Source organism: Gambusia affinis, linkage group LG18 (genome assembly GCF_019740435.1).
Source record: "Gambusia affinis linkage group LG18, SWU_Gaff_1.0, whole genome shotgun sequence".
Lineage (NCBI taxonomy): Eukaryota > Metazoa > Chordata > Actinopteri > Cyprinodontiformes > Poeciliidae > Gambusia > Gambusia affinis.
The window spans coordinates 9,179,823-9,194,066 of NC_057885.1; the positions used below are offsets into that span (position 1 = coordinate 9,179,823).

General features: G+C 35.7%; 2 protein-coding genes across 3 annotated transcripts in view; both read right to left on the minus strand.

Annotated features, from left to right (window-relative positions):
* Nucleotides 1-1,028: 1,028 nt before the first annotated feature.
* On the minus strand, nucleotides 1,029-10,164 carry LOC122820584. Of its 2 annotated transcripts, XM_044098143.1 has the most exons (10): nucleotides 9,652-10,164; nucleotides 9,428-9,537; nucleotides 8,778-8,813; nucleotides 4,824-5,141; nucleotides 3,953-4,219; nucleotides 2,916-3,161; nucleotides 2,577-2,693; nucleotides 2,142-2,204; nucleotides 1,860-1,907; nucleotides 1,029-1,749 (listed from the first exon to the last, which is right to left on the minus strand). In XM_044098143.1, the coding sequence occupies exons 2-10, from the start codon at nucleotides 9,474-9,476 to the stop codon at nucleotides 1,709-1,711; spliced, it is 1,185 nt and encodes a 394-aa protein (XP_043954078.1). In that variant the 5' UTR covers nucleotides 9,477-9,537; nucleotides 9,652-10,164; the 3' UTR covers nucleotides 1,029-1,708. The 2 variants fall into 2 exon arrangements, with proteins under 2 accessions (XP_043954078.1, XP_043954077.1); XM_044098142.1 differs by having other exon boundaries at nucleotides 9,428-10,164.
* A 1,025-nt stretch (nucleotides 10,165-11,189) lies between these two features.
* LOC122820675 overlaps nucleotides 11,190-14,244 on the minus strand; it is a 32,809-nt gene continuing 29,754 nt past the window's right edge. The window contains exons 37-44 of the mRNA XM_044098244.1: nucleotides 13,756-14,031; nucleotides 13,265-13,540; nucleotides 12,804-12,920; nucleotides 12,655-12,670; nucleotides 12,480-12,568; nucleotides 11,939-11,989; nucleotides 11,822-11,851; nucleotides 11,190-11,725 (exon numbers count right to left, since the gene is read on the minus strand). Of these exons, the coding sequence (XP_043954179.1) occupies nucleotides 11,658-11,725; nucleotides 11,822-11,851; nucleotides 11,939-11,989; nucleotides 12,480-12,568; nucleotides 12,655-12,670; nucleotides 12,804-12,920; nucleotides 13,265-13,540; nucleotides 13,756-14,031 (923 nt within the window). The 3' untranslated portion in view covers nucleotides 11,190-11,657. The remainder of the gene's footprint in view (nucleotides 11,726-11,821; nucleotides 11,852-11,938; nucleotides 11,990-12,479; nucleotides 12,569-12,654; nucleotides 12,671-12,803; nucleotides 12,921-13,264; nucleotides 13,541-13,755; nucleotides 14,032-14,244) is intronic.

The window sequence follows — 14,244 nt, forward strand, 5'->3', positions numbered from 1 at the left end:
GCAGTTATTTTGGTTATGATGGAAGAACAATGGGACAAAAAATGTAAACATTAAAATTGCGAACTTGTGAATCCCTGAATCTAAAAAGAAACGATGGCAACCTGTCATATTTAAAAAAAGACAGAGGTGTGAAAAAACAGAGGAGAGTTTAGAAACACTGTGGTGGAGGTGAAACAGGAAAGACCAAGCTCCTAAAAGTTAGCTCTAAGAATGTGCAGCAAGTAAAGAACGTGGTCATGTTGAAATAAATGTTTGATCTTTACGTCACATTTACTTATTTCAGTGTTTTGAGTTCTTGGAAACAGCTGGCTATATTCAGAGAAACTGTCTCAAAGCGGTTCAGTGCTTCAGGAAGCCTCAGTTTCACCATCAGTACCAGAAACCATGGAGGAAACCAGCAGCACAGAGACACATCTAAAGACTGCCAGCAGTAAGTGAAGGCTCTGCTGCTGCTTAAATTCTCTACAGCTTGATGAGGATGATGGAAAACACCTGGGCAGGTGGCCCAGTGGCCTCAAATAAAGATCCTCTTAGACAAGGATGACACTCTTGGAAGGAAAAAAAAAACAAAAAAACACACACACACACACACACACACACACACACACCCACACACCCACACACACACACACACACGCACACACACACACACACGCACACACACACGCACACGCACACACACACACACACACACCAGAATCCTAATAAAGACTGTTTCTAGAAAAAGATTAATCTCATTGGGATTTTCTGTGAGTGTCCATCAAAAAGCAACTAACTCTTAGAAGGTGGAAAATAAAACATAACTTTCAAATTTTCTCACAAATAAGATTATTTCATTCATGTCAGGCCCCTTCACTATGATGATTATGCTCTACTAGAGGTGACAAGTGTAGAAATAACGTCTTCGACGTCGGGGGTCGCGACCCCTACGTACGAGATTTCTGATTAACTAGTAGACATTGAATATTTTGGTATGTTTTTTTTATTCAACGTTATGTCTTTGAATACACATCAACATGAATCCAACATGTAAGAAATTGATTTAAAAAGAGGCATAAAATAATGTAGACCAGTCATAAATGAACACATTCAGCAATCAGAAATCTGTACATTGTGGTTAAAGTTCAGCATTTCTGGCAGCTTTTTAACATTAGATACAAATGATTAGATAAAAATCATTATCTAATGATATTTATCATTGGAAAACGATATATAGTGATTTTTGTTATTAGATATTTAGCATTAGCTTGATATTAGATTAAAAACTGTGGATTTGTTTTGAATAAACGCACGGTGACTCATCAATCAGTAACAGAATATTTTAAAATTGCAACATAAAAACAAATCAAATAACTAAAACAAAAATATATGAATTAGAATTATAAGGTTAAAAAAATACTGGGAGTGGGAGATATTGTAAAACATATTATGCATTTGTAAAATAAGCCATAAAAAAATATACAAAAATATTTAATGTATTCAAACTTCACCATAGCCTCTGTGCACATGACTAATAATTTCTGGAGTTTTTTTTTTTTCAGCATAACTGAAAGTGATTTTCAGAAAATGAGGGAGTCTAACACAGTTCTGTACAGACTTTTAAAAGCACATGAAATGTGTGAGATTACCTTGTGTGATAAATCCGGTAATAAACCAGTAAAATGTGAAGCTACATGATATCGTTACCCACAGTTGCTCCTGTTCTGATTTAAGAATAAACTGCATCTGTTGCTGCAGGATTTCTCTTTCCTGTGGATGAAGAGGCGAAAATTGCTTCTTATATACTCAGCCAAAGAGACTGCGTGTCAAACACAAGACAAATTAGCAAAAAGAAGGATAAATGCAGACTATAATTTTACCTTTATAATTTCTCAGATAGTTGATGTTAGCATAAGTTGGAGTTGAGTCTGAAACAGAAAACAGAGTAAAGACACAGTGAGATCTGATTTATCAGTTTCTGGTGTTGTCTAGAGTTAGTATGTAACTCTAGACATATATATATATATATATATCAGATATATATATCTGATATCTTATATCAGATATATATATCTGATTTTAATATTATCAGATAATCTATCTGACCTGAAACGAGCTGCAGCATAAACACATGAGGAAATATTTCACTACCAAGAACTCACAGTTTTCCCTGAAGTTTCTCAGTTCAATCTGGGAGTATGTAGGAGCTCTGGGTTCATCTGCCACTGAAACATATCATGTTTATACATTAGTTAGTGATTCTCTATAATTAAATAACATTTTAAGCCCTACCGTTTCCTGTTATTGTAGAAATATTCACTGAGTCATAGAGATGAACTGACAGAAAAGAACTTCTGTCTAAAATGTTACACTTATACTGAATGTAGTAGAAAAAATGCCAGTAATTTTTGATAGAAAGAAAAAGAAAGACAAATTTAACAATGCACAATAAAAATGAGAAAGAAAAATGCTTTTGCATTATTTAACTCTAGCCTGGATTTTGTGCTATAGCATCACAGTACATCTACGATAACGATAACGATAAAAAAAAAAAAAAAAGAACAATCAGATCTCGCATGAACAGAAAAATGTCTCACCGTTGTTCCGTCTGCAGCACAAGAACAAGAGCAGGAGGAGAACCAGAACGATTTTGACAATGGGTCCGATGACCATCAGCACAAGAAATAAAGAGCTGGCAGGACTGCACCCAGTTACTGAAAACAAGAAACATTGAGAATGAAGAAATATTTTTGATCTGCAGATTGTGTGACATTTTCTGCTTGGAGAAAAAGTGACTTTATGCTAAACACTAAAAATATGCTAAAACATGCTAAAAAAAAAAGGATGCGAAAATCATCCTCAGTGTTCACCTTGCTCTTCTACAACATTTCAAGTTTTAATGAATGAAATGAATCAAACATTTTAATCCTCCTCACCTCTAATCCAGCTCCTTGGTGATTCTCTTCCTGAATGTTTACATTTGTAGAAACCTTCATCTGACTTTGACACTGCAGAGATCTTCAGCTCCTCTCTGCTGTCATTATTGATGAGTTTATCATTGTGATAGAAAAACACATTGGAGAGAAGATTTTGATTTTTATCTCTGCAGCTCAGAGTAACAGGATCTCCTTCAGTCACAGGATGAACAGGGCTCACCAGGATAATACCATAATGATAATCAGCTGTAAAACAATCAGAGAATATTCAGTTCAGGACCATTTCTTTAAGCTGTGTCAGTAATTTAAAGTGTAATGTAAATTTTTTATAGACAGCAAAATCTGTCTGATCAGATAAAATAAGGTGAAACATTATTCTAACAGTTGTTCCCCACTTTAAAACAGGGGGAACGGTATCTGATGGGTGAATTATGGCCATTAGGATGCGTTCCCACAGTTTAACACACGCCATATATATATATATATATATATATATATATATATATATATATATATATAATTTTTTTATTTTATTTTTTTCTCAATAGAGTTTTTGCGGCTCTAGTGACTCTTATTTTTACGACAGTAGGCAGACAGGAAAGAGGGCGAGGAGAAGGGGGAAGACATGCGGCAAAGGTCATCGGGACCAGGAGTCGAGCCCGCTGCGTCCACGTCAAGGACTATGGCCTCCAAACGTGGGGCGTGCTAACCCCCTGCACACGCCCCTTACATACATACATACATACAAATATATTTATAAATATACCTTTGTATGAGCTATACAGCAATTCATTGGAAACCATTAACATAATGAGTTATCAATTTTACTTTTTAATCTGATTGAATTTTAAATACTGAGCAAAACAAAAAAACAAAATAAAAAATCTGATACCATAATGGCACATAAAAATGACACAAAAATCCCACACAATAGATTATTTTGTGATTTAACCTCTGTCTATGTCTATGATACTTACAATATTTAATATATTTTCAATGTTTAAAGAAAGAAAAACAAACAATAAACCAGATCTTACTCTGTTTAGTGATGTTGACAGCGTTGCTAAACTCTCCAGATTTTGACTCACACCAGTACACTCCACTATTCAACGAGTTTGGTTTAATGATGCATGTAGATCCATTCATTGTCCCCCAGCTGGAGCAGGATGACAGTCCTTTTCCTTTTCTAAACCTCATCACTCTCCACTCAGTAGAGTTTCCCTCACAGCTCAGAGACACAGATTCAGATCTGAAGTGTTGAACTCTGTCAGGATTCACTGAGAGAGAAGCTGCTGGACGAGGATCTGAAAACAAGACAGGATTTCATCTGAGAACAGAAACAACTTTAAAATGTTTCATTACAAATGGTTTGTTTGTATAGTAAAAAAGATTACAGGAAATATTTACAAATATTTTGTACTTTGATGTATTTTATTGAAAGTATAAAACAATAAGAGACTCCCTCTGGTTGAAACATTTGTTTAAGATACAGTATTTTGCTTATTTTCTTCTTATTTTATTTTCAAAAATAGAAATAATCATTTCAGTTTTTACAAACTCACATTGGATTTTACCTGTGAATGTTTAACAGCTTTTCCTGATCAATATTTTTATCATCAACCATCTGACTTTAACATTTATTGTCTGGATTTGTCAAAAGTCTTCACAAAGTGAATTTTTACCTCATATTTCATTCAAGTTACACATGAAACAAATACAAATATTGCAGTAAGAATCCTGGACAACTCATGCTTGTCCAATAATATGAATGATCCATCGGTTTATATTTTTATTTCTAATGTCATTCATTTCAAACATCTTAAAAAAAAATCTAAATAAAAGAAATATTGGATCAGGATAAAAACGTCAAGCTATTTTTATTGAGGTGAAAAAGTGAAACAAACTGACCTGCAGACCAGACAAACTTTACTTTACTGTAATGAGAGTAAAACTTTTGTTCTCCTCTTTTTGCTCTGCACACAAATCCTGCTGTGAGAGTCGGTCCATTAATGATGGAGTTCTGCTCAGTACCATTGGTGCTGCCAGGAAGCAGCTCATAGGTGTAGGATGGTCGATAGTTGCGCTTGGTTGTATCAGGAACAGTTTTATACCAGAAGAACCTCCATCCTGCTGATTGAAGCTCCAAACCCTCACAGCTCAGAGTCACTGAGGCTCCAGGATTCGGCCATGATGGAGACACAGAGAGGACAGGCTGAGGTTTGGGTGCTGAAGAGAGATTTGAAACTGGGTCAAACTTTTGTCCTGATCATCTCTTAGCTTTTCATTTTAATTGTTTTTAAGGGTTATTATTCTATCTCATGTATTTAAATCAAAGTACAAAAAAAAGATTCCCAGAATCCCTCTGGTTGAAATTTTTCTTTTTCATACTGTATTTCATTTGTTTTTGTTTTTGTTTTTATTATTATCTTATACTTAATCTGAATTCACTTTGCATTCTTAAATTTTGAGTTTCATTTCAACTCCCCAGTTACACTTATTAATCTAAGCTGTTAACTTGTTTTTTCACTTTGATCAAGGTTTCTCTGGACTTTCTGAAGGGCATCAATGTAGCAAATTTAATCCAGTTTTGGATAATAAAAGAAAAAGAAATATTTTCTGTTGCTTAATTTAGTTCCTGCAAAAAGGGAAGTAAATACAAAGCATAGTTTTCAGGTTGAGATGAGGTCAGTCTCTGTTGGTTGGTCTCCATTCATACGTCCACTCAGTTCCTCCCTGGACCTCACATCTCAGGGTGATTATCTCTCCTCTGAGACCAGTTGGGTTGCAGAATCAAACTGGGTATATTGGGACTTAATTTGTGTTTGTTTAAAAGATTACAATAAAGTCAGACTCTTTGGTAGCAAATTAGAACATGATTAAGAGTTGGTTTCAAATTCTTGGGCAATAAAATAGATCATAAATACCGGGTTATATTTAAAATTATATTAGCATTTTGATCAAATAGAGATGTATTGAAATGATCAGGGTAAATATGAATTTATTTCAGAAATTAAATGACAGCATAAAACAGCAGCAGCTGCTTTATTGATGTTGGAGCTTTTTAGTTATTTATGGTTTTCAATATTAGTTATTAATAACTAACTAGTATTAATAAGTTAACCTGTGTTAACTAACAGATAGTTTATGACATAACTAAAATATGCTTCACCTATACCGATATGAAACAATGATCCAATCAGGAAAAAAATTAAAAGCATCAATGGCTGCAGATCAGTGTTAAGCCATCATTATGGGCTAACACAGCAAAATGGCCGCTAGCAACAATTTTTGATTCCTTTTGTGGGTCTCTATCAGCTACACCCTAAACACAGCCTAGTGTCATTTCCTTTGACCTTAGCTCTGCGCTTCTGTGCACTATGTGTGTGTATACATGAGTATGCAGGCATCTAAAAGAGATGGAGGAAAACAAACAAGTTTCATACAGTAGATAGTGTTTGTGTGGATGGAGAGCGGCCACACAGTTTATCAGTCTCAGTCTGGACATTCCTGCTCTCTGTATTAAAACTGACGGCTTATTTAGATGAACTAAATCGGCCACACATTCCTATTTAAACGTGTGCTATTTTAAGATCAAGCAAACCTAAATTTTCAGATATTATATCAGAAATCATCATTATCAGAATATATATTAGATGCATGAAATCATATGAATTTCATTGGAATATTTTAGATGGATATTTTTAGAAAATCTATATTACATTTCTTTTAATTGTGCTTCATCGTTTTCAATTTTGTCACTTATAACATCTTTATCTAGATATCTAGATCAGTGTTTCCCACTTCCGGTCCTCAGGGCCCCCTGCTCTGCATGTTCTAGATGTGCCTCTATACCAGAACAGCTGATTCAAATGATTGCATGACATCTTCTGCAGCCACCAAGAACTGCAGGAGCCTGTTAATCACCCAAAGTTTCAATCCAGGTGTGTGGCAGAAGGAAACACCTAAAACATGTTTTAGGGCCCCGAGGACTGGAATTGGGAAACACTGATCTAGACTATTCTGCAAGAGAGTTCAATCTTTCCATCTTCAGCAAAAGTATAAGTGTTCCAGGTAGAGCAGCAGAAAGCAGCGATTCTGTTCAGTTTGCTGCAGACCAACTCTCAAAACAAATCACAACTCCACTGTGTTAAGGAAAACCAGTCTTCTCTGTTTCTACACTGACACATGTGGTCTCCACTGCTGGAATCAGAAACTCAGACAGTCCAGTTTTTTCTGTTTGCCCTGTGCGTTATTGACCCAGATCTTCTCCATTCACACGTCCACTCAGTGGTTTCTCCTCCCCTGGACCTCACATGCCAAAGTGATTGATTCACCACTGAAGACAAGAGGCCAGTTTGGTCGTTGAGTAACAACAACTTTATTGGAAACTGTTTATCAAATGTGAGCAGAAACATAAAATCAGAGGGGAAAAAAAAGGATTTTGTAGATTTGGTTTCGGACACTTTTCAAGAAGGAACTCACTGGTTGTTTCAATGGTAAAGTAATGAATGGCTGATGAAAGCAGGTTTTCCTCTCTTTCCTTCACACTTATAGATTCCTCTTTGTGTCACAGTGATATCTCTTTTATCTTTATTATTAGAGCTGACATGAACTTCACGTGTGTCTGAACCATCTATTTCTATCCAGCAGAGGGCTTCACTGAGCATCTCAATGTCACACTGCCCCCTACTGGTAACGTTGTTGGACCTGCTGTCAATGTGGCCGTGTGTCTGTCTGGTGTTAATAGAAAAGTAAATAAGTACATCTTACAACAAAAGACTTGAAATAATGTATTTTTCTAGTTTTAAAGTTAATATATGTTCATAGTATAATTTGACTGGATATATTTATTTACTCATGAAATCTAATAAAATTTCAATGTTATTTTTACATAATTAAGTTAACGAGGCAATTAAAACAATGTATTTTGTCTGCACAAAAAAAAAAAAAAAAAAAAAAAAAAAATCCAGTGGTTGGTTCTAAAGTTAAACTTTTTTTTAATTAGTTTTGTAATTTGTGACCAACTTCATTTTGCATAAAACAAAAAAAATCAAAAAGGCAGTAATAATTTATTGCCTTTAAGATCATCTTACTGATAGTCAGTAAGATGATCAGATCGTCCTTGTGTATAAAAATAAATAAATAAACAAACAAATAAATATCTGAGATGAAGTAGAGTAAAAATATGGATATGCTTTTTCAAGGTTACCCTCCATTGGTTAGGGTTAAAATGTGATTTAAAATACTTTAGACTTACCTACAACAACATAGCAACAGTAAATATTAATCACCATTAAATATTAACCAAGAATCTAATATTTTCTTCGATCATACTGTATCATTATCATCATGTGGGGACAAAGCAAAGCAAATGTAGTCCACGTTTCCCTGATAAGTTTAATGTTGCGGTTTCTGCTGCTGACAGAGCCGGAGGGCTGAGTTGATCTGAGACTGTGGTTTTTTTTTTACGCAGAAAATAGGAGAGAAGGTCACTGGTTATGAAATAAGAAAATTTGCTGCTATTTTACTAATTAAAACCTAATAATATCTGACTGTTTAACCGCCGTAGCAGCTTGGCTGCAGACTGCTTTAAAGATCAGAAAAGCTCAGCGGGGTTAACTCTACGTAGTTTTTGATGTCGGCGCCTCAGAGATCTAGAATTGTAAAACTGAGATATATCAAGGCAAAGAAAACTCAACAGCTGCTGGCCCTCTTCACGAGCGAGAAAAAAAAGAAAGAAAAAACTCAAAAAGAGGCACATGTACTCACTCCCTCTCCCCCCACCCCTCCACATCGCCCCCTGTGCCAAGGCTGTTATTGAGAGAATAAATCGTTAAAATAAATATGAAAAATTGACGTTACCGTGAGCTTGTCCACAGCAGAAGAGTGACTTCAGCACTGAAATAAAGATTGAAACCTTGTTAGCATTATGAATATTTAACAACATTAAAATGAATCAGCAGAATTTTGTCCCACACTCACATTTTGCACCGACTTGAATTTATTATTTTGTTAAAATACATATTATTCAGGATTTTTTTGCTTTGAATAAAACAACATTAAAGGTTGCAGCTATCATTGTCATAAATATTTTTTTTTCTGTCTAATGAGATTGAACTGCACTTCAGAAACTTGACACACTGACAACAAAATATTCTCAGATTTACACCATATTCAGCCAAATTCAGTCAACTTTTAAGTTAAAATAAAAGGTTGCATTGAGAGTTACAGGCCACGCCTTCTGGTTCACATTACATTTTTCATTATACTTTATATTTCCACGTGTTTTTTACAATCCTATCGGCAGAGTTAGATTTGCTAATCTCTGTCATCGGTGAATATTTCTAATTTATTGGATTATTTATAATTGCCAGATTGTCAAATGCTTACAGCATAAAGAAAGAATGCGCAGGAAAAAAAAGCACAAGACATTTCTAAAGCTCCTTTTTTGTACTACAATAATATATTCCTTGTTTTGCACTACTGAAACACAGAAACACAGATTTACTTACACAATAAGCCCAGTATAGGCTTCCAGGTTTTCTCCATCTTGGCTTCCATGCAGCTGTTCTGCTTAAGTCAAACTTTTCTTCAGCGAAATGACAAGATGCAAATGCAGCATCTGTAGATAAAGAGAAGAGCAAGAAGCAGAGTCTATGTTTCACCTCAGACCGATATAATAATATCTTACTTTACTAACACTGACATCACTGTGACGTTTGTTTCTGCTACAAACCGCTGGGACTTTTCCTGTCCACTGACGAGAAGTCGGGCTAAAAAAAGTCGAGTCCACAAGAAGCTCAGCGTGAAGTTGTGCACGAACTAACGAAACAGCATTTGGAAGGAAATTCCTGCTTTCGCATGCTAGGTGTTTTTGTAGTTATTCAAGTGAAAATTATGAAAAAGAGGAAATGCAACAATAACGGATTCAAAAGTAGCATCGAGATAGGTTGGGAGCCTTTTTGTGTGAAAACAGCATTTGGTTTCGAGTGCATGACAACCAGCTGGTCGGCTGTTTTTAACCGTTTCTCTTTGAGTCTCAAAACAAGTGACAGAATGATCTCACCTGTCACTTTAAAATAAGGCCTTAGGTGGGAGGATGCAGATAACGGATCAGAAAATTCACAGTTGTATCATGCGAAGTAGCTCTAAATTTAAAAACGGGAAGAAAAACAACTAAAAAAAATTTTTGTTTGAAAAGCATAGCATTGAAAATATAGATGTGGGTTTTTTTTGGTCTGGGAGTGGGAACATTTATATTTTACTGCTAAAAACAATCTTTGACAATACGATTAATTTTGTAATTGACCGGGCCCCGACTTTTTTTTAATTTCTATGAACAAAACATAAATAAATAAATAGTGGAGGGCCCCCTGTAGGTCAGGGGCCCTTGGAATTGTCATCACTTTCCCCCCCCATACGGCGCCCCAGGTAGTAGTAAACCATCTGGCGTCTGTCCACTCCTCTTGGCACTGTTCCTTGATGAGGGAAATGCATTTCGCCTGGAAGCTGCAGCTACCTGTCCCACCCTGCAGAGGAGAAAGAGGAAAAAGCAGACGTCCAACACGCAGCGCACCGGTCTGTGGAAATGACAATATGTGACAGCTGTTTTCATATTTTACTTACTTATCAGTTACAAATATACAAAAGGAAAAACAAGAAAGCTGATGTATAAAATTATGTCACTTCGTGTAAGTTAGTAGTTTATAAGTGTTCAAATTACTCATAAGATCCGATCGACAACTTCATGTACTAAAACTCACGAGTGTATTTAAAATGTTCCTTGCTACCACCTGGTGGAAGTTGAAAGGAACTGCAACCGATTTACTGTTTAAAAGCCTCATTGTCATGTTACTGAGCTGCAAGACATTCATCCAGATTTAAAGGAGTAAAACAAACCACAATGTATTTTATATTTAGATTTCTGGACTTTCTATTTATTTATTCTTTTCATTTTGTTTCATTTTGAGTTTTGAAGATATGCGCTGATCTCCAACATCAAGCTGCTCTGGTGCTCTGGAAGATCAAAGTCGTCGTGGGGATTATTGGCAAAGTCTGACTGCTCATAATTATAATTACATGTCTAACAATTTTGAAATATTTAGCTTCCCTCTCTGCATGTTTTGGTCTCTGCTTAGTTTTGAGCTGCAACAAAATATTTGGAGCATCACTAACATTCATAAAAAAGGACTAAATAAAATATTTAGTAATGTGTTTAAACCTAAGGGGCTGAAGTTTTCCTTGTAAATAATAAAGAAGACAGTAAAATACTGATTAACATTTCAAAATGCTCCAGAGGCTTTATTCTCACATCATTACCACAAAAGGAACAATAAAAGCACCACAATATTCAAACTGTGCAAATATTGTTTTTACTCCATACAGAAGAAAAGCGGAAAAGCTACAAATGCTCAGTTAGAATGATGACAGCAATTTTCTTATTTCATTTTATGAATCTTTGTAATAAGTGACTGTTGCAGAGATATAACTGGATTAAATCAGCTCATATTTGAGTTATTAGATTAGATTACAGCGCAGAATAAACCAGCACAGCATGCAGCTTACAAGGCAGATCACAGGATACTTTTTTTTAATTTTTTTTTTAAACGCAGCAATGTGATTATTGTCAGTAAATTTTGCTAGAAAATAAAGGCAGCTGGGATACGGTGGTAAATTCATGTCAAAAATCAGAACTGTAAGTAGAACTTTTAAATGTGGTAGGAGCATTTTCTCATATGACCTTCAGGCTGAGATGTTATGTCCTGGTATATTGACATAAGCAGAACTTTCCTCTGGATGATGAGATCTCTCTGTTAAAATTATAACAAGAATATGGAGAAAAAAAAAGAATTAATATCTAGAAAAATTCTCATTTTTTCTTCTTCAACTCTGTTTCAGTAATTTACCTCTTCTCTTTGTGTATGCCAGAACTTCTTCTGTAATGGAAATGTTTCAGAATTTTACATTATATATCCTCTAAATAACTTGGTTGTTTCAGCTCTGTAGTAAAATATATACATTACCGTTTATAGCGGCTCCGCGCGGACGGATAATTTGATAGATAGAACTGGTGCCTATGGTACATAACAAATGGAAAAAATTTTTTTTTTTCTGATTTCTGTGCAGTTGTATGAAATTCCAAGATTTATTTAATTCACTTTTATATTTTCTTTGTTTCACTGTATCGAAGGAAGGAAGTTGTCAGTTGCCGTTTACTGACAAACAATAACTTTAATTGCTGAACTGAAACAATCGTTTCTTGAACCGTTTCAGTTCGTGAAGCCGCTCCGTTTGTTTCATGAATTGTTTTCATGAAAGTAACTCACGGTAATGTTGTAGCTGCATTTTGTCAAACTGAGAAACAGAGATATAATCATAGTGGATATTAATTCTGATGTAACGACGACGTTTAGCACAAGCACATTTCAGGAGTTCAACCCGGTTGTTTCGTGTTTGGCAGACAGAATTGGCTCTATTTTGATATTTTCCTTTGTTATGAAGATGTGTCACAGCAAAAAAAATTTACAAAATATTAATTATTATTATTTTTACTCTGTGACTCACCATGCGCCAGAGAGCTGTAATCACTTTCAGTCTGGTTCAGTTCATGATTAGTGGTCGGCCTCTGGTCGCTGCTTTCAGACTGAAATGACCTAAAAATATGAAAGTGGATTAAATTCAATAATAACAAAAAGGATTAATAGTTCATGTTTAAGATGAGAAGCCAGATGTTTCTAACCTGAGACAGGACAAACCTGGGAAAGATCAAAAATACATAATCATTACAACTTATGTTCTGCATTCAAAAGCTAAAAATACTAATTGCGTTTAATTAATTAACAACGTTAAGGACCAATCTGAGCCGGTATCAGAAGAAACATATCTCACCCTTTGACAGTCTGTAACGCCACAACAAGAGGAGGAGAATGATGAGAATGATTCCAACAACTGGTCCAATAACAGACATCACAGGAAATGAAGAGCTGGCGGGACTGGACACAGTTACTGGAGATAAGAAATATCATAAAAAACCTAATTAGCTGCAGATTTTACAAAGTCATTCTCTCTATTCCAGAAAAGTGTTACTTTAAATTTGAACACACCAGTGCAGTAAGTTATTACCTTGCTCCTTTCTGAATGCTTTAAATAATAAAGAAGATATTAAAGTATTAACATTTCAAACGTTTGCTGCAAGTGGACATTGTGAAAGGATTTGATCTACGAGAGTTTAAATCTATGTTCATTTGATGCTGATTGTGATGCTCCATCACTAGTGACAGCACAACAACATTAACGCGTAATTTATTTACTTCTTTTTTTGTATCAGACACGAGTCATGTTAAGCTCACCATTCTTAGTGATGCTGATTCTGTCACTGTAGTCTGTGTAGTAAACTGGTTCTCCTCTTCCTCCTCTGCACCAGTACAGTCCTTCCTCTGAGACGCTCATTTGTCCATTTGAAGGGAAAACAGCTTCTTCTCCGGTCAGAGGCTCTGAGGAGTCTCGCTCTTTGTACCAGAAATATTTCCAACCAGATGACGATGAGTCCACTACACAGGTCAGTGTCACACTGCCTCCTGCTGGCATCTCTCTGCTATTACTACTCAACTGGGCCTTTGGTTTACCTGTTGGTGAGTTCACGATAAAGAAAATGACAAAAGCATCATTCACTAAACATCGAACTTTGGTTAAAAGTTCTGAGACTTGCTGATCCTGGTTCTGTTTCTGTCAAAAAACAAAATCAATTGTATGTACAGAGAAATAACCTGTAGGTTTTCTTTTTCCCAACAGATATAGGAGAGCAATTTCCCACAGATTAGACAAAACATTGATGACTCACCTGATACAGACAGTCTGAAGGCTTCACTCCACTGTGTTGAAGAAAACCCATCATCTCTGCATCTACACAGACACATATAATCACCACTGCTGGACTCAGAGACAGTGAAAGTCCAGTTTTTACTGTCTGTCCTGTGTATGAATGACCGAGATATCCTCCAGTAACACATCCACTCAGTGGTTTCTCCTTCCTGGACCTCACATGTCAGAGTGATCGACTCACCACTGAAGATCTGAGGCCAGTTTGGTTGTCGAGTCACAAAAACCTCGTTGGAAACTGTTTACATCAGATAAGAAGAGAAACATTAACAAAAAAACAACATTTAATGTTTTAACACAAATGTAAGCATCCCTCCAACACCTTTCACCTTGAAGCGCACGCACGCACGCACATTAAAATTAGGTGAGAGTTCCAGATTATTGGAGCGTAGAAACTGAATGTTGATCCTCTAACCCAGGGGTGTCAAAGTCAAATGGACGGAGGGCCAAA

Coding starts and splice junctions, on each gene's coding strand:
- LOC122820584 (XM_044098143.1), bottom strand. CDS start 9,476: ATGGAAGCCAAGATGGAGAAAACCTGGAAGCCTATACTGGGCTTATTG. Junction 8,814..9,427: donor GCCTATACTGGGCTTATTGT/GTAAGTAAATCT, acceptor TCTTTATTTCAG/TGCTGAAGTCACTCTTCTGC. Junction 5,142..8,777: donor CTGCTGTGGACAAGCTCACG/GTAACGTCAATT, acceptor ATCTCTCTTCAG/CACCCAAACCTCAGCCTGTC.